Raw genomic sequence first — 19,615 nt, 5'->3', positions numbered from 1 at the left:
TCTGAATATATTCTATTCTTAATTATACATATTTCAAATTTTACTTGCGACTCTTTTTTATCATTTATACACTGTTGAATTATTAATATTTGCAATAATAATTATTCTGTTATGTTATAACAAACGATAAGAATTAAATTCTCAATAATTAAATTAACCGGTTAGTGGAATATTAAGCATAATGGAAAGGCATAAAGATATATTTAAAATAATTTTGTAATGTTGGCGATCCTGATTATTGACCGTTTGCTTTACTGCACATGCGCAAAAAATTAATAAACAAAAATGGATTCTCGAAAAACAAGTATTTTTCCCGCTTTTAATGGAATGTCCTACCGACTACTGCCACCATAAGATTTATATTAAATGGATAAGTTGGATCGATTTATCAAGCTAGCAAAGGCAGGAGAAGGTACATATGGAGTGGTTTATAAAGCCAAAAATAAGTTAACTGGAAAAAATGTAGCACTTAAAAGGATTAAATTAGAAAAGTAAGTTTCTTTTTAATATTTTGACATAACCATTTTAAATCCATTTCTGGTTCACTGTAGCACTATGTTTACGTTTTTATTAAAAGAATTGTTTTTAAATTTAAGACGTGTGTGAAAATAAGTGATGATATAACTTTTAGAATCGGTGGAGCTAAAAAAATCGTTTTTAACCTTAGCAGACTAATGCTAAATACTAAAATAGATATTACAGTTACAGAATAAATAATTTACCTATTCTTCATACAAAAAGACATTTAACAACGTTTGTAATGTTTTGTCCTCATTGTATGCTTTTTTGCTGAGTAAAATTTTTACTTTTTATCTTGGCAGACAAAGTTCTTGCTTTTAAAGTGCAGTTGTTGTAATTAGAAGTAAAAATTGTATAATCCTGTTCAATGTCTAACTGCCAATTTATTTGTGACTCTATACACTATGGATCATGAATTACTTCCAAAAAGACACAAGTTGAAGACTTATTGCTGCTTATAATATTAAACTTCAAAGCTATACGACATATTTATCCAGAATGATCTGATGAAATCTAAAAGATCTAAACTTTTTCCTATTACAGTGATTTACCTCGATTATCCGTCTCTCCATTAACCGTCACCTCTGTTAACCGTCAGGGTCCGTACATAAGTTGTATTGACTACAAAGTCAAAAATTGAGTCATCAATTCATTTTGTTTGAGCATAGCGATAAGCCAAACGAAATTCGCTGAAATTTACAGTTATGGCAGTTATGAAATTTACAAATGAAGTTAGGGCTGAATCAACTGTTTTGTTTTCGTTGGCTAAAGGTAACAAAAATGAATCGTTAATTTGTGATAAGGATGCAAATGGCTATCAATTGCTAACAGATGCTCGGAATTTGATGGTGGCGATGTCGATGATGTTATCGCAACTGAAAAAAGATATGCGCAAAGAAGCTAGAAAAGCTGCATCACACACAACAATTCATCGAGTTGTATTCTTGACAAGAAGAAGCCAATAAAGTAGATTGCATGATCTTATGCGGATTAAGAAATTCACCCTTGCAAAATGTGCAGCATCAGTAAAACAAAGATTTCAGAATATTTTAAAACAAATTGATTCGATTGTACAAACAAAAATTCCTCTTATATTGCAAAACAAAACAAACATAATATGTATATGTTAAGGCTATGGGTACATAATTCGCAAATATTTTACGTGTATCCCTACTTTTTCTGTCTTTACACGGCAAATTACGTGTAGTAAAATTCACACTGGTGTGGATATGTAAACATTACTAGAATGTCATTCTACTTGAAAATGTCATAATTAATTTAAAGAGATGGCTTTTGAATGTTCTTGGATAACTGTTATTGTTATAATTGCAAATTATTAATTCAGTTAATAAATGTGATAATTTTTTCACTAACTATGTTTTCAGTGATTGTAATAATTTATTTGTACAACAAAAACTAATAATCAATCGAGAAAAGAGGAAAAGTGTTAAAGTGATTTTTTAATAATATGTTGTTATTTTGGAACGCTTACAATTTTGAACATCTCTAACAACAAAATACTTGGATCACAGGATATATCTGATGTATTCTCTGCTTGGATCTTTCACAAATAATACACAATAAATAACTTTTTATTAAGTTCACGTCTTAAATCAATTATTTATCAAATACACTATATATAAATAATATTTAATCAATTTCTCAAAATATTCCCGATGCAATGTCAAATATTTAAAATTGTCACTGATTGTCAGTGTCTGACTGACAATATATGCTGACAATATTATATTCGGTTGAGTGCGTTGTAAGACAAAGACAGATTTGGAAAATATTACCACGGCATTGTGTTCATTTTTTTCAAATCCTGAAAAAACCAATAAATATTTTTGAAAAATTTAAACGCAGAATGAAAGACTAAATTATTACCGAGGGCCGAAAGTCCCTTAGAATAAATAAAAAGTTTATTTTGAATGAGATATTTGAATTTAAAAATCACACTAAATTTTCTCTTAGTTTTTTCACCCCTGTAACTTATTAAAATAAACATTGTAGAAGTTCTCAGGGACTTTCGGCCCTCGCTAATAACGTAATCTTTCATTCTGCGTTTAAATTTTTCCAAAATACTTATTAGTTTTCTCAGGATTTGAAAAAAATGAATCCCCATTTGAATAGCATTGCAGCCGAAAATACGTTCCGATCCTCTTAATAAAATTTGAGAGTTGTAGTACTACCAATTTTTAATTTTTTTAATGTTCTGTTAACCATCTTTTCGATTATCCGTCATATCCTTGGTCCGGTGCCCTGACGGATAATCGAGGTTCCACTGTGTATGAAAAAGAAATATATAATCCTCTAGAATCAACAAATAATTATAAAACAAATCAGGAGCTTGGAGGAGTAAGGGCGAACCCGAAAAATGATCATTTCAAAAACAATCTCATCTTCCTCACATACTTTTAAAGAATGTGTCTGTATATGATAACAGCATGTTTCGCCCTTCATACTCCTAAAATTTCATAAGAAATAATATACCAATCCATTCATGTCAGAAACTGAACTGCATAATCATCTAGAAGAGTAAGGGCAAACCCACAGGCTTTCGTTGCATTTCTGTTCAAGGTTCGCCCCTTCTCCTCTGTTAACGTGCAGGTGTTTCTGTAATTCTGTAGCTTAGTAGCTTTAATTGGTGAGATTGAGATACAGTGAGATACAGAAGACGAAGAAACCGTAGACGATGAAAATCAAATTGAATTCAATTGAAGCTTTATTTGTGAATTTTATTAAAAACACTAGGGATGTTTATTTTTATAGTATTAAACCTCTTTTTTTTATTTCATAAAATTCTTGCAAAATCCTCTTAAATATTTAAGATTTAGCTGAAGGATTTTCATACCATAGGAAAAGATTAGGTTGTAATTTGCATAATAGTAGAGAAACTAAATTTCCATAAAGTTTATTGTATACATATTGTATTTTTTATTATTACTTGGCGATAAACTTTCCGCTTACAAAGGCGCCTTTCATTATTCTGTTCAACGCTTCTGAGGAAAGATTGTAGTGATGAGCCGAGGTACCAATAGAACCTGACACCGAGAAAAACCATCTTTACAAAGTGAATATAAGGCATAAAATAAGAAGGATTATTATAGTAATTTTACAAGTTATTACTTTATTATGTCGATTTACTATTTTAGTTGGGAACAAGCCGTAAAATTAAAATAATAATTCCTAAGTTTTACACGTGTTATTCACTTTGTAAAGATTTTTTGTTGGCACTGTAATAATACAGTTTATACACTGTATCCCTCGGTAGAATGCACGCTATAATAGAAATGCAACGATAAACTGCATAATCTGGTAGCATCACTTCTTCACCCTTATTATTCTATCATATTTGTAAACTTTAACTCAGTTTTCCCAAAACATCGTTTTTGTGATGTCCCAAAGGGAACCCAGTTTGTTTATTGACTTTTTTTTGTCACTTTAGGCCATAAATAACATGTGCAAAATTCAATGTTGAAAGTTTTTGTTTTCTTAGAAAAAAAATAGTGTACATGAAAAACTGAAGATTTCACTAAATATAAACATGTGTGTTTCAAAGTTTAGTTATGATATATTTTATTTATGGAGCATACATTTTACAATTGTTTTCTTCTCTTTGTGTTGATTACAAATTTTTTGCAATCATCGCAACAGGTTTTGTCCATTTGTTGGGCAAAGGTAGCATCTAGTAGCTAGATCTTTCACAATAATTACAAGTAATTTAAAAACAAGTATTTTAAGACAACTGGTTCTTTAATATATTATTCCCTATCCTTCCTCGAACACTGTACCGGCCATCTGGTTACTGATACAGGTTGCGTTAATTACTGTGCAGCACACCTTAACAGGTAAATATACAATCTGTTCCAACAAAAATTTGACCCCCCCCACCATGAGCTTCTTCAAAATTAAAAAAAACACGTCTATTTATATTGGGAGGGGGACGAATTTTCATGCAAAATTCATGCCCTCAAATGTACCCCCCTACTGCCCCGCATTGAACACCAGTTTTTTTTAAATAGCAAGTGTGGTCAAGTGGCACATCAATAATTGAAAGGTAATTTTTTCTCGACACGACACTCTATTTTTCTTTAATTTACGTAATAGGTTTGAAGATAATTTTAGACAAAAAATTTTTTCGTCTTAAAATAATTTTAAATTCAATATACAGGGTGATTGATTAGTGTGATAAAGCTCAGTAGAGCCGCTATAGTAATAGATACCTGGCAATAAAAGTTAATAACAAAAATTGTAGCCAACTTTGAGCTTCACATTACAAAATTAGTTCAAATGTTACAGAGTGTTCGATACCATAGTGGTAGGCCAAACTTATGTTTTTCTAAATGGAACACCCTATATTTTATTTTATATTCGAAATCTTCTTAACTTCCTCATCACAAAAATATAATGGTTTGTTATGTTATGTAGGGCTTTTACAAAGTTATAACCAATTTTCTATGAAAATCGTTACAAGTTCAGCTCCCTGTATAAATAAAAATAAGCACAGCAGCAATGGTTTATTGGTGCCATATTTTTTTGTTGATTGTGAAAATGTTTAAGAGTTGTTGATATTGCTAATTTTCTTTATATCAGTGATATAAAGATCGGTATATTTTTATACAGGGTGAGTCAAAACGCAAGTATGTATGTACATTCTGTGTACACTCTGTGGAACACTCTGTATTTTATATCACTATCGAAAAATTCCATTACCATACTTTAATTTTTATAATATTCCCTATGTCTAAATTTGTTAGTTTTCGAGATATCTTCATTTTTCAGAGCAAGTTAATAATTAGGTGTCAACCATTTTTATACATTTTGACAATCAAAAAAAATATGGCACCAATAAACCATTGCTGTTGTGCTTATTTTTATTTAAACTTATTACGATTTTCATAGAACATTGGTTATAACTTTGTAAATAGCCTGTATAACATAACAAACCTTTATATTTTTGTGATGGGGAAGTTAAGAAGATTTCGAATATAAAATAAAATATAAGATGTTCCATTTAAAAAAACAAAAGTTTGGTCTGCCACTATGTTATTGAACACCCTTTAACATTCTAACTAATTTTGTAATATGAAGCTCAAAGTTGGCTACAATTTTTGTTATTAACTTTTATTGCTATCTATTACTATAGCGGATCTACTAAGCTTTATCACACTAATCAATCACCCTGCTTTTGTATTTACCTGTACAGGTGTGCTGTGCAGTAATGAACGCAACCTGTATCAGCAGCCAGATGGCTGGTACAGTGTTCGAGGAAGCGTAGGGAACAATATATTAAAGAATCAGCTGTCTTAAAATACTTTCTCGAAAACGTTGCTAGCTCTTAGACTATAAGGTAACTCCAAAAGTTTGTATAGCATTTTTGACATATTCGTGAAACCCATTCTTGTCCTAGTTGCAGAAGGTAAAGTTAACATTTGTCGCTGAGATTTTTGTTCCATTTTTGTGTTAAATCGTTTATGAAAATATGGATTATTTAATGTCAACAAATTGCACTAAGTGAAAAAATTTGATTCTAATATTTTTATTTAATTAAAATCATGTTATAAATTAATAAATAAATAAATTTCCAATCTTTTATATATATATATATATATATATATATATATATATATATATATATATATATATTCTTATTTGTAATGTTAACATGTTGATGGACAGAACATCTATAGGCATTTAATTTCCATTGATGCAATGTGACACAACATCTATAGATAACTATATTTTTAAAATAACCAGTTGTGACAAAAAATCGGTGTCCAAAAAATTTCACATATCTACAGATTCATATGAAATGTGACACAACATCCATGGTCCTCGTCCACATGTTTACAAAAAATATTAATTGTTTCTGTAAACTATAAGTGCTAAAAGAAATTCAGCAATTTCCCTATTCAACTTTGCAAAATACATATACTCTATATACAGGCATGGAAAAAAATTATCTGACTATAGGGCATTAAGACAACGCAACGAACTGAAAAAATATTATATAGGCTTGTATGTCTGAGAGAATAACATGTAACCACATGTCTGTGATAGACCCGTAAGCACTATGGCCAGTCCAGTCAGTACATTTTTGCTGAAAGAAAGTTTATTTTTTAGATGGTCTGGGGAAATATTTTAACGATGTTATTACAAGATTATAAAAGCACATTGAGATCTTAGATTAAATCAACAGTTTCTTTTATCTCAGTTCATGAAAAATATCATAATAAATTCAAAGGCAAAAACTTAAACAATTGATTCTAAAAAATAACAATTTTATAATTTTAAGTATTTTAAATCAAATTTTCATCACTATCCGTGCATTTTCTACAATTCTTGACACAACCAGTTTTTTCAAATTTAAAAATAATTACGTATTTTTTATGGGAAATAAGCCACAATTTTACTAAAAAATGAATTTATTAACGTTTCGAAGCCCAAATCGGGTTTCGTTGTCAAAATACAAAATACTATTAAAATAAACAAACATGTTGTTGCTAAGTAAAAAAATTCTTCTAATAATTTATTTAATCTGACTCATTTATATTGGCAATTCAGACGTATATTATACATTTTAAAGTAGAAGACTTTAAAATGATATCGCCAATCATTTTAAAGTAGAAGACTTTAAAATGATATCGCCAATATTTATGAGTTGCGTTCCTGGGACAACTTTACTAAAAGATAGTTCATTCGATTACATGAAATCAATCCCAACTCAAGAATATCCGTCGCAAAAAAATCATAGCATGTGATCTGTCTTTAAAAAGACAACCAAATACAACGATGACAGTAAAATTCTCGCGTTAGAGATTCCATAGTAAATCACGAGAGAAAACCAGGAAAAAACCTCGTGATACTATCCCGACATCGTAAGTATTTGGTCTTACATTTAATCTACCTTCAAAAAAACTAATACCAAATTCTGACTTTAATATGTTTAAATTATAAATAATATTAATATTACATAGATATACAATAAGTAATACTAAAATATAAAATTTGTACTAACTCGATATGTTATTGACTTACTAATCGTGGTATTTTCTTTCTATTGACTTCCTCTTTCAGTATGGGTAACCACATCCTACTGCATTCTACCGAGGAATTTGCGACACAATTGGTTTCATTTAGCATAATTAGAGCCGCTTCTTTGATTTTTCTCTTTTTACTATCTGATTCTTTCAGGACTATACTTGAATCTCTCCACTGAACTCTATGTTCATTATCACATGCGTGTTGACATATTTGAGATCTATCAAATTCTCTATTTTTAATATAAGACTGATGTTCATTTATTCTAACGTTTAATGGTCTTGATGTTTCACCTAAATAAAATTTGTTCGCATTCACAAGGTATTCTATAAATGCAATTCTTTGTTCTTTCTTGTTCATTGTTAGGTTTAGTTTTAGATAGAATAGATCTCAATGTGTTTGTTGTTTTGAATGTTGTTGAAATGTTGAATTTATTTCCTATCGTTTTAAGTTTCTCGGATAGTCCTGTTATATATGGTATTATTTTCCTCGTATTATTTCTTGTGAATGTTGTAGGATCTCGTTCTAAGTTGTTCTGTTCCATTCGATCTAATCTTGTCAATTCCTTATTTATAAACGATAAAGGATAATCATTTTTTAATAAAACAGATGTTAACAATTGTTTTTCTTCTAAAAATGAATTTTCGTTAGAACAAGTAATTTTGGCTCTATCATATAAGGATTTAATGATTCCCTTTTTAACGTTGATGTTGTGATTTGATTAGTAATTGAGATATCTGTTGGTGTGTGTTGATAGATCTCAAATATGTCAACACGCATGGGATAATGAACATAGAGTTCAGTGGAGAGATTCAAGTATAGTCCTGAAAGAATCAGATAGTAAAAAGAGAACAATCAAAGAAGCGGCTCTAATTATGCTAAATGAAACCAATTGTGTCGCAAATTCCTCAGTAGAATGCAGTAGGATGTGGTTACCCATACTGAAAGAGGAAGTCAATAGAAAGAAAATACCACGATTAGTAAGTCAATAACATATCGAGTTAGTACAAATTTTATATTTTAGTATTACTTATTGTATATCTATGTAATATTAATATTATTTATAATTTAAACATATTAAAGTCAGAATTTGGTATTAGTTTTTTTGAAGGTAGATTAAATGTAAGACCAAATACTTACGATGTCGGGATAGTATCACGAGGTTTTTTCCTGGTTTTCCCTCGTGATTTACTATGGAATCTCTAACGCGAGAATTTTACTGTCATCGTTGCATTTGGTTGTCTTTTTAAAGACAGATCACATGCTATGATTTTTTTGCGACGGATATTCTTCAAGGATGCCACAAGGAAATAGCTTCAGAACAACTTTAAAAATAATGTTGTGAATTGTAGATTTTGTTGGTACAGTGTCTTCGAATGAAATCGAAAACCTACCTGTTATATGGTCGGCACTACTTCCACAATAACGCCATTTATTAATTTGAATTTTATGTTTAGTTGTAAAGGATAATATTTTCCTAACTTGAAATATCAATTTCTTTATTTTGTTTTTTTTTGCAAATAAAACCGGACCTTTTACCAATAAAAAAATAAACGTTTATTTGACGTTTCCGTTATCAAAACTGAATGTCACTTTCAAAACTACAATTATTCAATCTAATGGGTGTTAAAACAAGCTCGTATGTCGGTACTGATTTCATACTATATTCGGTCTCTCTCTGTTAGCAGAACAACCTCATACTGTTCTTTTCGCACCAGTTATGTGTGCTATATGCAGTTTTCAGATTACCACACCTGTATAGTGTCACAACACTTGCTTATACATTTGATGCACTGCCCATCAACATGTTAATAGTCTCTAATTCTCTAAGTACAGTGAAACCTCATATCAGAAGACAATTCCTAGAAATCATACAAGTTAAATTATAAAGGATACCGCAGACATCTTATGGAAAATAGAATGTCACTTAAATGCAATAAAATTTACATAAATAGATTCATCCCAAAGTTACAATTATTTCATATCATTGTGCCAACTCTGAATTTTGATTACTAACAGTGTAAATTAATATAAATAAATCTAAAATCAAATGTTAGTGTACATGAGTTATAGAGAGAAAGGAGATACGCAATTAAATATACAACACATTACGAAATACCTCATAGTATTTTTTAATACCAACTATGACCAAGAATACTGTGTAATTTGATACAAGAAGAATGCAAAAAACAATGTTATTTTTTACTGAAATTCTTGTTATCGGAAACAACCCCCTCCTAATTATTTTGGTTAACGGAGATTTTACTGTATACAGGTATATACAGCAAGGAGGTCATTTATTTACATAAACACTTATACATAAAAGGCTTCTATAACGTTTCAAGTGTGCATGTTTATTTATTGTAGGGTCCTCTGGTATTTAAATATTGTTAAGTAGAGGTTTCACTATACTATCTTTTAACAGTTTTACAGCATCATTACTTTTCACGTTCATAACAATCTTATATTACATCAAGGGCTAACTCATCTAGCAATTTAATCTACTAATATTTTTGTGGGATGGTGAGCTGAATTTTGTGCGTGTCCTACTTTATTTAAATCGTAGCACCACATGATTCAGCTTATAGTTCCACTAACAGTCATCACTAATAATTGCACAAGTAAGTAACTTTTAGCTTTAATTATCATAATTTAGGTAGGATACTATACTAACAGTTAGTGAAATATGTTTAAGAATACCAATAAGTATTTAGTTAATTTATTTTGTTTATATTTAATAATTTTAATTTATTATTAACCCTCCGTTAGTCGCTATCGGTGTCACACACCGACGACAGAATTATTCATTCGGGATTTACAAAATAACTGTTTTTTCTATCGCCACTTTCTGTACCTCTTCCTATCAACTAACCTCGTGTTAGTGTACATTCTTACCTACTTGGGTACAATTGTGCGAGTTTAATAGCTATTTTCGGTGCAAGACTCTGTAGCGACTAACGGTGTGGTTATTACTTTATTGGCATAACTTGCAGTTCAGGTAAATATTTAGCATCTTATTATTGCATTTTATCGGTAAGTTTTGGTCAAGTCTTATTTATAGATGTCATTTGAAGCCGAACAAAAACGTTGGAATGGAATTATGGGAAATGGTTCCTAGCGACGATGAAAATTATTTTGACGATGAGGGAAGTGAAAATAAAAGCGGTTTTTCATTTTATATCTGTTGTTTTTCAATAAAACATTTTCAAAAATATTTTTCAGTCATTCCTATACACAATATAAAATATTTATACGAATTTTATAGCAATAACTATTTTTTTAAATTGTCGGTCTCTGACACCGTAGCGACTCTTGATGCTCCGTTTATCCTAGCGACTAACGGAGGGTTAAATATAATTATTAAATAATGTGTGGTTATGTGATCTGTTGTTAAAGTCCTTTTTATTCCATCACATAGCACCGACACGAAAAACAGGCACCTTTGATAAAATCGTCGAAACACACTTTATTTTTTATTGTAACTTTTATCGACGATTGGCATGCTCTAAAATAAGGTTTTGAGATATGTTTTATATAGGTAAGAAAAGCAACTACCCGACGAATACGTCTCCAAGCCTATCTCAAACGTGCTCGATGGGATTTAAATCAGGACTGTGCGCTGGCCGTGCCAAATCAGTAAGGGAACATCCATAAACTATGTCGTAAAATTTTTGGACTTTTTAATACCCTCCCCCCGTTCGTTGAAAAGCGTTATTACAGTTGCCATCCCCCTAATGCCGATGTCGCAATTGCAACTCATGCCCCCCCTTTAGTGAAGTTTAAAAGTGAAGCGAGTTTTAAATTCTGTGTTATTTCTGAATTTTTTTAAAGTTAACTCTCAAAATTTATTTACTTTATCGAAATCAGTATTATTATTTATTACTTTCTTTTCTAAATTGACTGCACAACTAATTAATCCATTGGCATCCACTTTAAGCCAAACTATTTTATACCTCTTACTATGCACTTAGTTGGAACATATAACTTAACCAGTGTTTGGCATTGTGGCTATTTTGCAAGGACAGGGAGTAAGTAATCTTAACCACACTTTTCAATTTTTAAGTCAAAATTTCACCCTTTTCAATTTTACTAAGTGGGATTACTTACTTTTAGGTTCACTGATGATGGACTGATAAGTCCGAAAACATTTTGAACGTAATCCTTTTGGATTTTTAAAATCTTTAAACTTTTATTAAAATATACCAACTACACCAGGGAGTGTTTTACTTCACGTTAAATTTTATTTAACCCTGGAATGCTACCTGGGGTACACTTGTACCCCAAACGTGTTTAAAAGTTACACCAATCTACAGGAGTGGGGGCTGCGGTCATGAGAACCTCATCCTTCGTAGTTTCATCTTTTGTGACAGCAGTTTAGATGTGATATTGATAACGCACTGTGCGTTTTTAGTTCTTGAGATATTTGAGGTCCGGGGTATACGTGTACCCCAGTGTAGCAGAATAATATATTTTTTTGTTCCGACATGTAAGTTCAATTTTTTGCTAAACTATTGAAATTATAATCATTATAATCTCGTACATCATGTTAACCTTCGGATAACCAAGGGGGTAAATTTGTACCCCAGCGTATGTTTATAGAAAGACTAATAGAAAGATGCGTCGTTGGCCATTATGCCTTTTTTACAATCTGCTCAACATTGTGGGATATAACTCGATGATCCTTTTACGTGGTTCTAATGCGCCAGAAACGGAAATTCTTGTCAACAGAAGAGCTTACCTAAAAAAACTGGCACTTGATTTAGTGAAACCTCAAATGGAAAGTCGTTTGGAATGTTCGACTTTGAGGCGTGAACTTCGCGAAACTATTTGCAATGTACTATAAATACCTAATCCAGTTACCAACAAGACTGGTTGCTACCACAGACAGATGCACATTTTGTCCCAGAAGCGAAGATCGGAAATCCAGAGTTAGCTCAAGCTGTGCCCTATGCAAAAAATTCATTTGTTTGCAGCATCAAAAAAAATATGCCTAACTTGTGGATAATAATATAATAAAATATTTTTGTATACAAAATAGACTTAACATGTAATGTTAACGATTGTTTTTGTCATACGTTCTTAAATATACATATATAAATATTTTTAGGTCGATTTTATTTGCGGTACCACTGTACCCCTGTGTAGCAGATTGAGTTTAGAAAATAAGTGTAGCAATCCAGGGTTAATTAGTTTTATTTGGACAAAACAAAAAACACTTTTATCAGACGTCCTATGCTTTCTTAACTGCATCATATAGATCTTTTTACTTATTTTGTTTTGATTTCGATGACATTTCTTTTATTAGTATATGTAAATACAATAACTAAATAGAACACAATATTTTATTATTTCTATTCGGTTCTTTTAGAATTGTTTCACACAGCAGTGGCGGCTCGTACCACTTTAAGAAGGTAGTGCCACAACTCGGGCAGCCGCCAAAATTTTTAGTGACGGATTCACGATATTGTCAAAAAAAGGTATACTGACAACAAAAACTAAAAAAAATATGCGCGGATACTTTTATCTTATGTACATATCTTAAGTTTATTGATCTGAGGTGCCAAGCAATTGTCCAACATTGATCAAAACAGTTCCGTAAATTAATTAATAATAAAAACCTCTTAACCTACCACCAGCATTTACTGCTGATAGTGCTTGAAAATTGTTATTACGATTTAGTCTCTATTTACCAATTTATAAAAATAATACTATTTCATTATTCACACACATGCACAAATTTTTGTAATGTCACTTTTAAAGTTTACGATATATGAAGTTCATTCTTCTATTTTTTGGTTGCAAAGTTTTCAATGACTTTATAATTAAAATTATCAATACAATTTACAAAATGCTTTTCTGCAGATAGCATACCTAAAGCACTAGGTTTCGATGTAAACATCGAAAAACAGCGTTCTGCTTCAGATGTTGATATAGGAATGGTAACTAAAATACTTAAAAGTTTAATAGTTTCTTCAAATGTGCTTTTTGGACCTTCCCTCTACAATAAAACCGATAGCGAAACAGCCCCAGAGGTAGTACTTAATTCGTCTCGCTAATACAGTACCTACTTCTAATTCAGTTTTAAACCGAGTTTTGCTTAAAAATTAAAATTGTCTCCATGGTTCATTAAGAAATGATTCGGAGAACTGATGCTTATAAGCAGAAAACTTCTCCGACATAAATAAATTAGAAGCAACTAAATGTCCGGAGAAGGTAGACCTTTGAAAGATCTGGTACTTTGAATAATATGAACCTTTAAGTCGTTGTCTAATTCGGCGCTAAAATTGACCAGCTCCTTAAATATGCCTCTATTTTCTGAATTTTCTTTTTCGTCGTGACCTCTTAAAGCTAACTCGAAAGCTCCACAACACCTTATAACATTTGTAGTTTTTTTTTTCTAGCGAAAAACCACCAAAAAAATTTTTAAAATACTAATCTTTATTGTCAATTAATAAATTAAACTTAAGAAATAATCAAAATATTATCAAAATACCCACGATCATGATGCACCAAAAGTTTAATTATAAATACAAAAACTTTTTAACAGAAAATATACATAATAAAAGCGACAAACCAGCACGTAAAGAAACTCAAAATAAATAGACTCAAAATAAATACCCATAGATTAATAATATAGTATTACCGGAATACTCTTCATACCCTCGTGCCTGGCACAGATATTCTAATGTTAAGGTATACTAATAGTCCAATATAGCCCTTTCTCTGTCACTTACATATAATGCTCGTAAAATCTTTCTCTTTACTCGTGCCAGTACTGACTTCGGCGCGAAGGAGATTCTCCTGTCGAATACTCTCCGCTGTCGGCAGGGATGGTATTGCGCCCATAGTTGCCATATTTTATATAATTTATGAAGATCAAAAGAAATACACACAAAAAAATTAATAGGAATTAAAAAGTTTTGAAGATAAAAAATATGTTTATGGATAGTTAGCAAGGTAGTGCCATGGCTCTATGGCACTACCTCACGGGCCGCCACTGTCACACAGTATTCAGTAAATAAGTGAACAGTTTAATATTTATTGCTTCCAGACTTTGTTCTGTATAGAAGAGTTTGTTTAAACACAAAGGACAATGTTTTATTCTTTGTTGTTCTGTATAGACAGTGCTAGTAATTTAAGGCTGTGATTGCTAAAAACGAAATGTGAAACAAATTGAAAATATGCGATAAAAGAAATATAATTCTTTTTAATTCTAAAATTGGGCATATTTAATATTTATATTCGTGAACCTTTTGTTTTCATTTATTTTCAATTTCATTTATATTAGCTTTTAGGTATATTAGTTTTTATATGATTACCTATCTGATAATTTTAATTTTGCTGCCTTCTGGTAGAAGTTAGAACAGATCATATTTAGAGGCAATACCGGCAAATTTAAATATTTCAAACGACGTCGGATTTCCATTAATGGCCTCCTCCAACCTGTTGTAGACCGTCGTAATAAGCAAAGTCCCCCCTCCCCTTTTTCTACGAAGTATTTTATGGATGTTCCCTTTCAAGTTCATTTTAGTTTAGTTTGGTTTAGTATTCTCTGACAATGCGGGTGGCATGAAGGCATGCATTGTCATGCATCAGTGTGAACTTTTCTCCAATAAATGGTGCATATGTTATAGTCAAAGCCCGAATTTCAGGCACTCCTAGGTTTGACTAGGCAATCCTCAGGTCTGACTGACGGTCTTAGTCAAAGCCCGAAATAAATTACAGTTTCGGCCTTTGACTAGTCAAACCTAGGAGAAATTAAGTTGGTCAGGCAAAGGTCGAAATTTAATAGTCAAACCCCGATCAGCTATTGAAGTGTCGTAATTTGTTAGATTAGATTTAATAAAACGTGATTTTTTGATTTTACTGTTTATTATTTTTGTATTGTAATTAAAATACTAAAATTAGTGTTTATTCTCACATGTTGAGGCATTATGGCGTTTAGAGTTGCAAAATACGTTAGACCTTTTATACTTACATAATTTTGAAGAGCATTTCTTATTGCAGTAGCATTTTATAAAGTCTTGTCCTCCAAATTTAGAATCTTTTGTACCAATTTCTCTTAGAGACAGCTTAACGTCTGGAACATCTTCGAAATTAAGAAAATTCCCTTTGCACTCTCTAATTTGATTTCTTGAAAAAAGTGTGTTTATTGATCCGTATTTGATACCAACTCTATATAAACCGTCAATTATTTTATTTTGTATGATACTCAAAATATTTTGAACATCTCCTTTGGCTCTATCAAAGCTGGGGATAGGTATTGTTACAATTTTTCCGATTCAATTGGAGGACATTTTTTTTTACTTAATTGTTTCATAACATTAGCCTGGGCATGGAGACCTTCAATCGCCTTTCCTTTATTTATTCTAATCTTTTCTGTCTGTGCACAACGCATGTATGTAACTTTTCTTTCAAAAGCTTCATAGTATGCACCAAGTGTGCTGTCAGCGCACACAACATGTACCACCTGATTACAAATTATGCACGTATGTGCGTCAGAGCTCTCTTTTTGGCAAATACAACAAACCACATCTGAAGAAAAAATCTGAATTGTTTGACAATTTTCTTCCTCTCCTAGTGACGACGGTTCTGGGGCTTCGTTAGTGTTATGGTGATCCTTTAGTTTCCTCTCCGATTGCAATATCTTCTTTCACAGTTGACGATGACATTCCCATTCCATATGTTTGCGCTAAACACACTTTTTTCAAGAAATCAAATAAGAGAATGCAAAGATAATTTTCATAATTTCGAAAATGTTGCAGAGGTTAGGCGGTCTCTAAGAGAAATTTAATACAAAAGATTCTAAATTTGGAGGACAAGACTTTATAAAATGCTACTGCAATAAGAAATGCTCTTCAAAATTATGTAAGTATAAAAGGTCTAACGTATTGTGCAACTCTAAACGCCATAATGCCTCAACATGTGAGAATAAACACTAATTTTAGTATTTTAATTACGACAATACAAAAATAATAAACATTAAAATCAAAAAATCACGTTTTATTAAATCTAATCTAACAAATTACGACACTTCAATAGCTGATCGGGGTTTGACTAGTCAAACCCCGATTTCATAAAATTAAATTTCGACCTTTGCCTGACCAACTTAATTTCTCCTAGGTTTGACTAGTCAAAGGTCGAAACTGAAATTTATTTCGGGCTTTGACTAAGACCGTCAGTCAGACCTGAGGATTGCCTAGTCAAACCTAGGAGTGCCTGAAATTCGGGCTTTGACTATAACACATATAGGATAGATAGTACATCATAGTGTTGCAGTATTTCATATTTCATTATCAGTGGTCACAGAACCCCTAGGGCCTAGGGACAATGCACAGCTGTGGCCATTGAATAGTTTATACCCTTTATTATCCAGTGGTCAATTTTTTGAATTGTTACCTTTTTTAAACGCACCTTTTACGTCAAACTGGCGTTGCCAGCAGCGGACCCAGAATAGGTTCATTGAAATTAAAAAATCAAAATAAAGTATGTGTATTTTACAAAATGTAAGAAAAGGGAAATTATAGAAAGAAGTTTTTTTGAATAAAATTGAATTGCTCTTGATATTGCGCGTCAAAAGGCCAATAGGCATTTTGGATGCGTTTAATAGCTTTTTATTTTATTTTTCAATACGGGCAAAAATAAGCAATTTGACATTTAGTAAATCCGTATGACACTGCGATTGTACAGTATTACAATATAAAAATGAAGGTGTAAACTGTTCAGTGACCGCGACTGTAATAGCCAGGGAGGTAGTGTCAAATTTGACCGAAGCATTTTAGCATGGCTCGTTTCTTATTATTTAGGTAGGTGTTCCAAAGCTTATTAACAAATGATGTGTCAGCTGGCCCAAAACCGGGGATTTTAGGCAAGAAAAGCTAAAATATGAAAGTTGATGGACCAACGCTACAGCTTAAATGTCAAATATTTATATACGTTACTCAGAACATTTAATGGACTTGCTTACTTGGCACCTACCTTTCACTCAGAAGATCGGGGTTCAAATCCTGGCGCGGAAAATTCTTTTTGTTTTTTAAATTGACATTTTATTTTGAAAAATATTTATTTTTATAATACCACGTTTTTATTATTTATACGAGACAATATAAAATCTGTATGTCTTTTATAGAATTATGCATAGAACTTATGAAATAGCATATATACATTTGATCATAAATATTATGATTGACCTTAATAAGCAAAATTGTTGTACATGAACCCCTGAAGCTTCCTGAGTTAGTACGACCAATCTAAGTGAAAAAGGGGGTTGGCCTCCCCACCCCACTCCCGACATTTTTTTATCTTTTTAGACAAACTGTTTTTTGCATAATTTTATGTGATGTAAAACCAAAAGATACATACAACCCTAATTTTTCACTTTTCTATCACCAACCCCCATTTTTTTAATAGCAATCTAATTATTTCCCTGTTCTCTATAACATATAAAAATCAATTTTTGTCTGTATGTCCCTTATAGAATCGTAAACTATGCATTTAATCATATTATGATGACCTCAAGCAAAGTTTTTGTACTCACATGAACCCAGGAAGGAGTTAATAATATATACTTAATAATTAATAGAGTTAAAAGAGTTAATACTTTTTTATTATTAACTAGCTGACCCGGCAAACTTCGTACCGCCTTAAAACTAAATAATGTTTGAATGTTTAATACCTAAAATTACCAGAAAGCCAAAAAATACTAAAAAATATTGCGTACCCATACTTTTTTCTACCAAATGCATAGTTTACGATTCTATAAGGGACATAGGTACAGACAAACATTCATTTTTATATATTATAGAGAATAGGGAAATATTTAGATTGCTATTAAAACATGGGGGTTGGTCATAAAAAAGTGAAAATTTAGGGTTGTATCTTTCGGTTCTACAACATATAAAATTAAGAAAAAACAGTTTGTCCAAAAAAATAACAAATAATATCTCCCTTTTCACTTAGATTGTTGGTCTTACCAACTCAGGAACCTTCAGGGGTTCATGTACAACAAATTTGCTTATTAAGATCAATCATAATATTATGACCAAAAATGCATAGTTTGCGATTCTATAAAAGACATACAGATTTTTTTATATTGTCTCGTATAAATAATAAAAACGTGGTATTATAAAAATAAATATTTTTCAAAATAAAATGTCAATTTAAAAAACAAAAAGAATTTTCCGCGCCAGGATTTGAACCCCGATCTTCTGAGTGAAACGTAGGAGCCAAGTAAGCAAGTCCATTGAATGTTCTGAGTAACGTATATAAATATTTGACATTTAAGCTGTAGCGTTGGTCCATCAACTTTCATATTTTAGCTTTTCTTGTCTAAAATCCCCGGTTTTGGACCAGCTGACACATCATTTGTTAATAAGCTTTGGAACACCTACCTAAATAATACGAAACCAGCCATGCTAAAATGCTCCGGTCAAATTTGACACTACCTCCCTGGCTATAATATATAGTTATTTTCCTAACAAGTGCAGAAAGTCATACTTTCTCCCGCTTCGCGTCGTTCGGCAAACTGCAGTCGCGTGCGGAAAAGAGACTTTCTGCGAGAGTTAGGAACAATATTTTTTCTACGAGTCTTTAAAAAATGACCAAATCTTAATCAATTAATTTAATTAATATGAAAATACATACACAAATTAATTCTTTGACAAGGTTGTCAAAACCAAACTTTCAATATAATTAGTTAGCATGACGACGATCATGGTTTTCATGACGATGATTCAAAACGACCGTTATTGTCTACCGATTTGACTTTCGAATATTATGTCAAAATGATTTTATTTCATCGAATTGTCGCGTTAATTTCATTAAAACAGGAACACAATAAGATACATTTGAAATAAAATAGTAAATAATTCTAAATATTAGTTTATTGCATGTACATACTTTTAAACTATTTTAAAAAAGAATATGTGTGTATCTATAGGAAGGAAAAATACTGTTAGCCTTATAGATTTATTGAAGTTATACTTCTTTACGGGCGTAATGACGGTGAAATTTTATATGGGAAAACCTAGCGACCGGGCGCATGCGCATTATA

The 19,615-nt window shown here is 31.3% G+C and overlaps 1 protein-coding gene across 1 annotated transcript in view; it reads left to right on the top strand.

Annotated features, from left to right (window-relative positions):
- The first annotated feature begins 262 nt into the window (after positions 1-262).
- LOC114346552 (cyclin-dependent kinase 2) overlaps positions 263-19,615 on the top strand; it is a 68,571-nt gene continuing 49,218 nt past the window's right edge. Inside the window, exon 1 of the mRNA XM_028297291.1 lies at positions 263-491. Coding sequence (XP_028153092.1) covers positions 367-491 — 125 coding nt within the window. The 5' untranslated portion in view covers positions 263-366. The remainder of the gene's footprint in view (positions 492-19,615) is intronic.

This window comes from Diabrotica virgifera, chromosome 7 (genome assembly GCF_917563875.1).
Source record: "Diabrotica virgifera virgifera chromosome 7, PGI_DIABVI_V3a".
Lineage (NCBI taxonomy): Eukaryota > Metazoa > Arthropoda > Insecta > Coleoptera > Chrysomelidae > Diabrotica > Diabrotica virgifera.
Note: the sequence above shows the minus strand (reverse complement) of the source record. Positions and strands in the feature narration are given on the sequence as shown.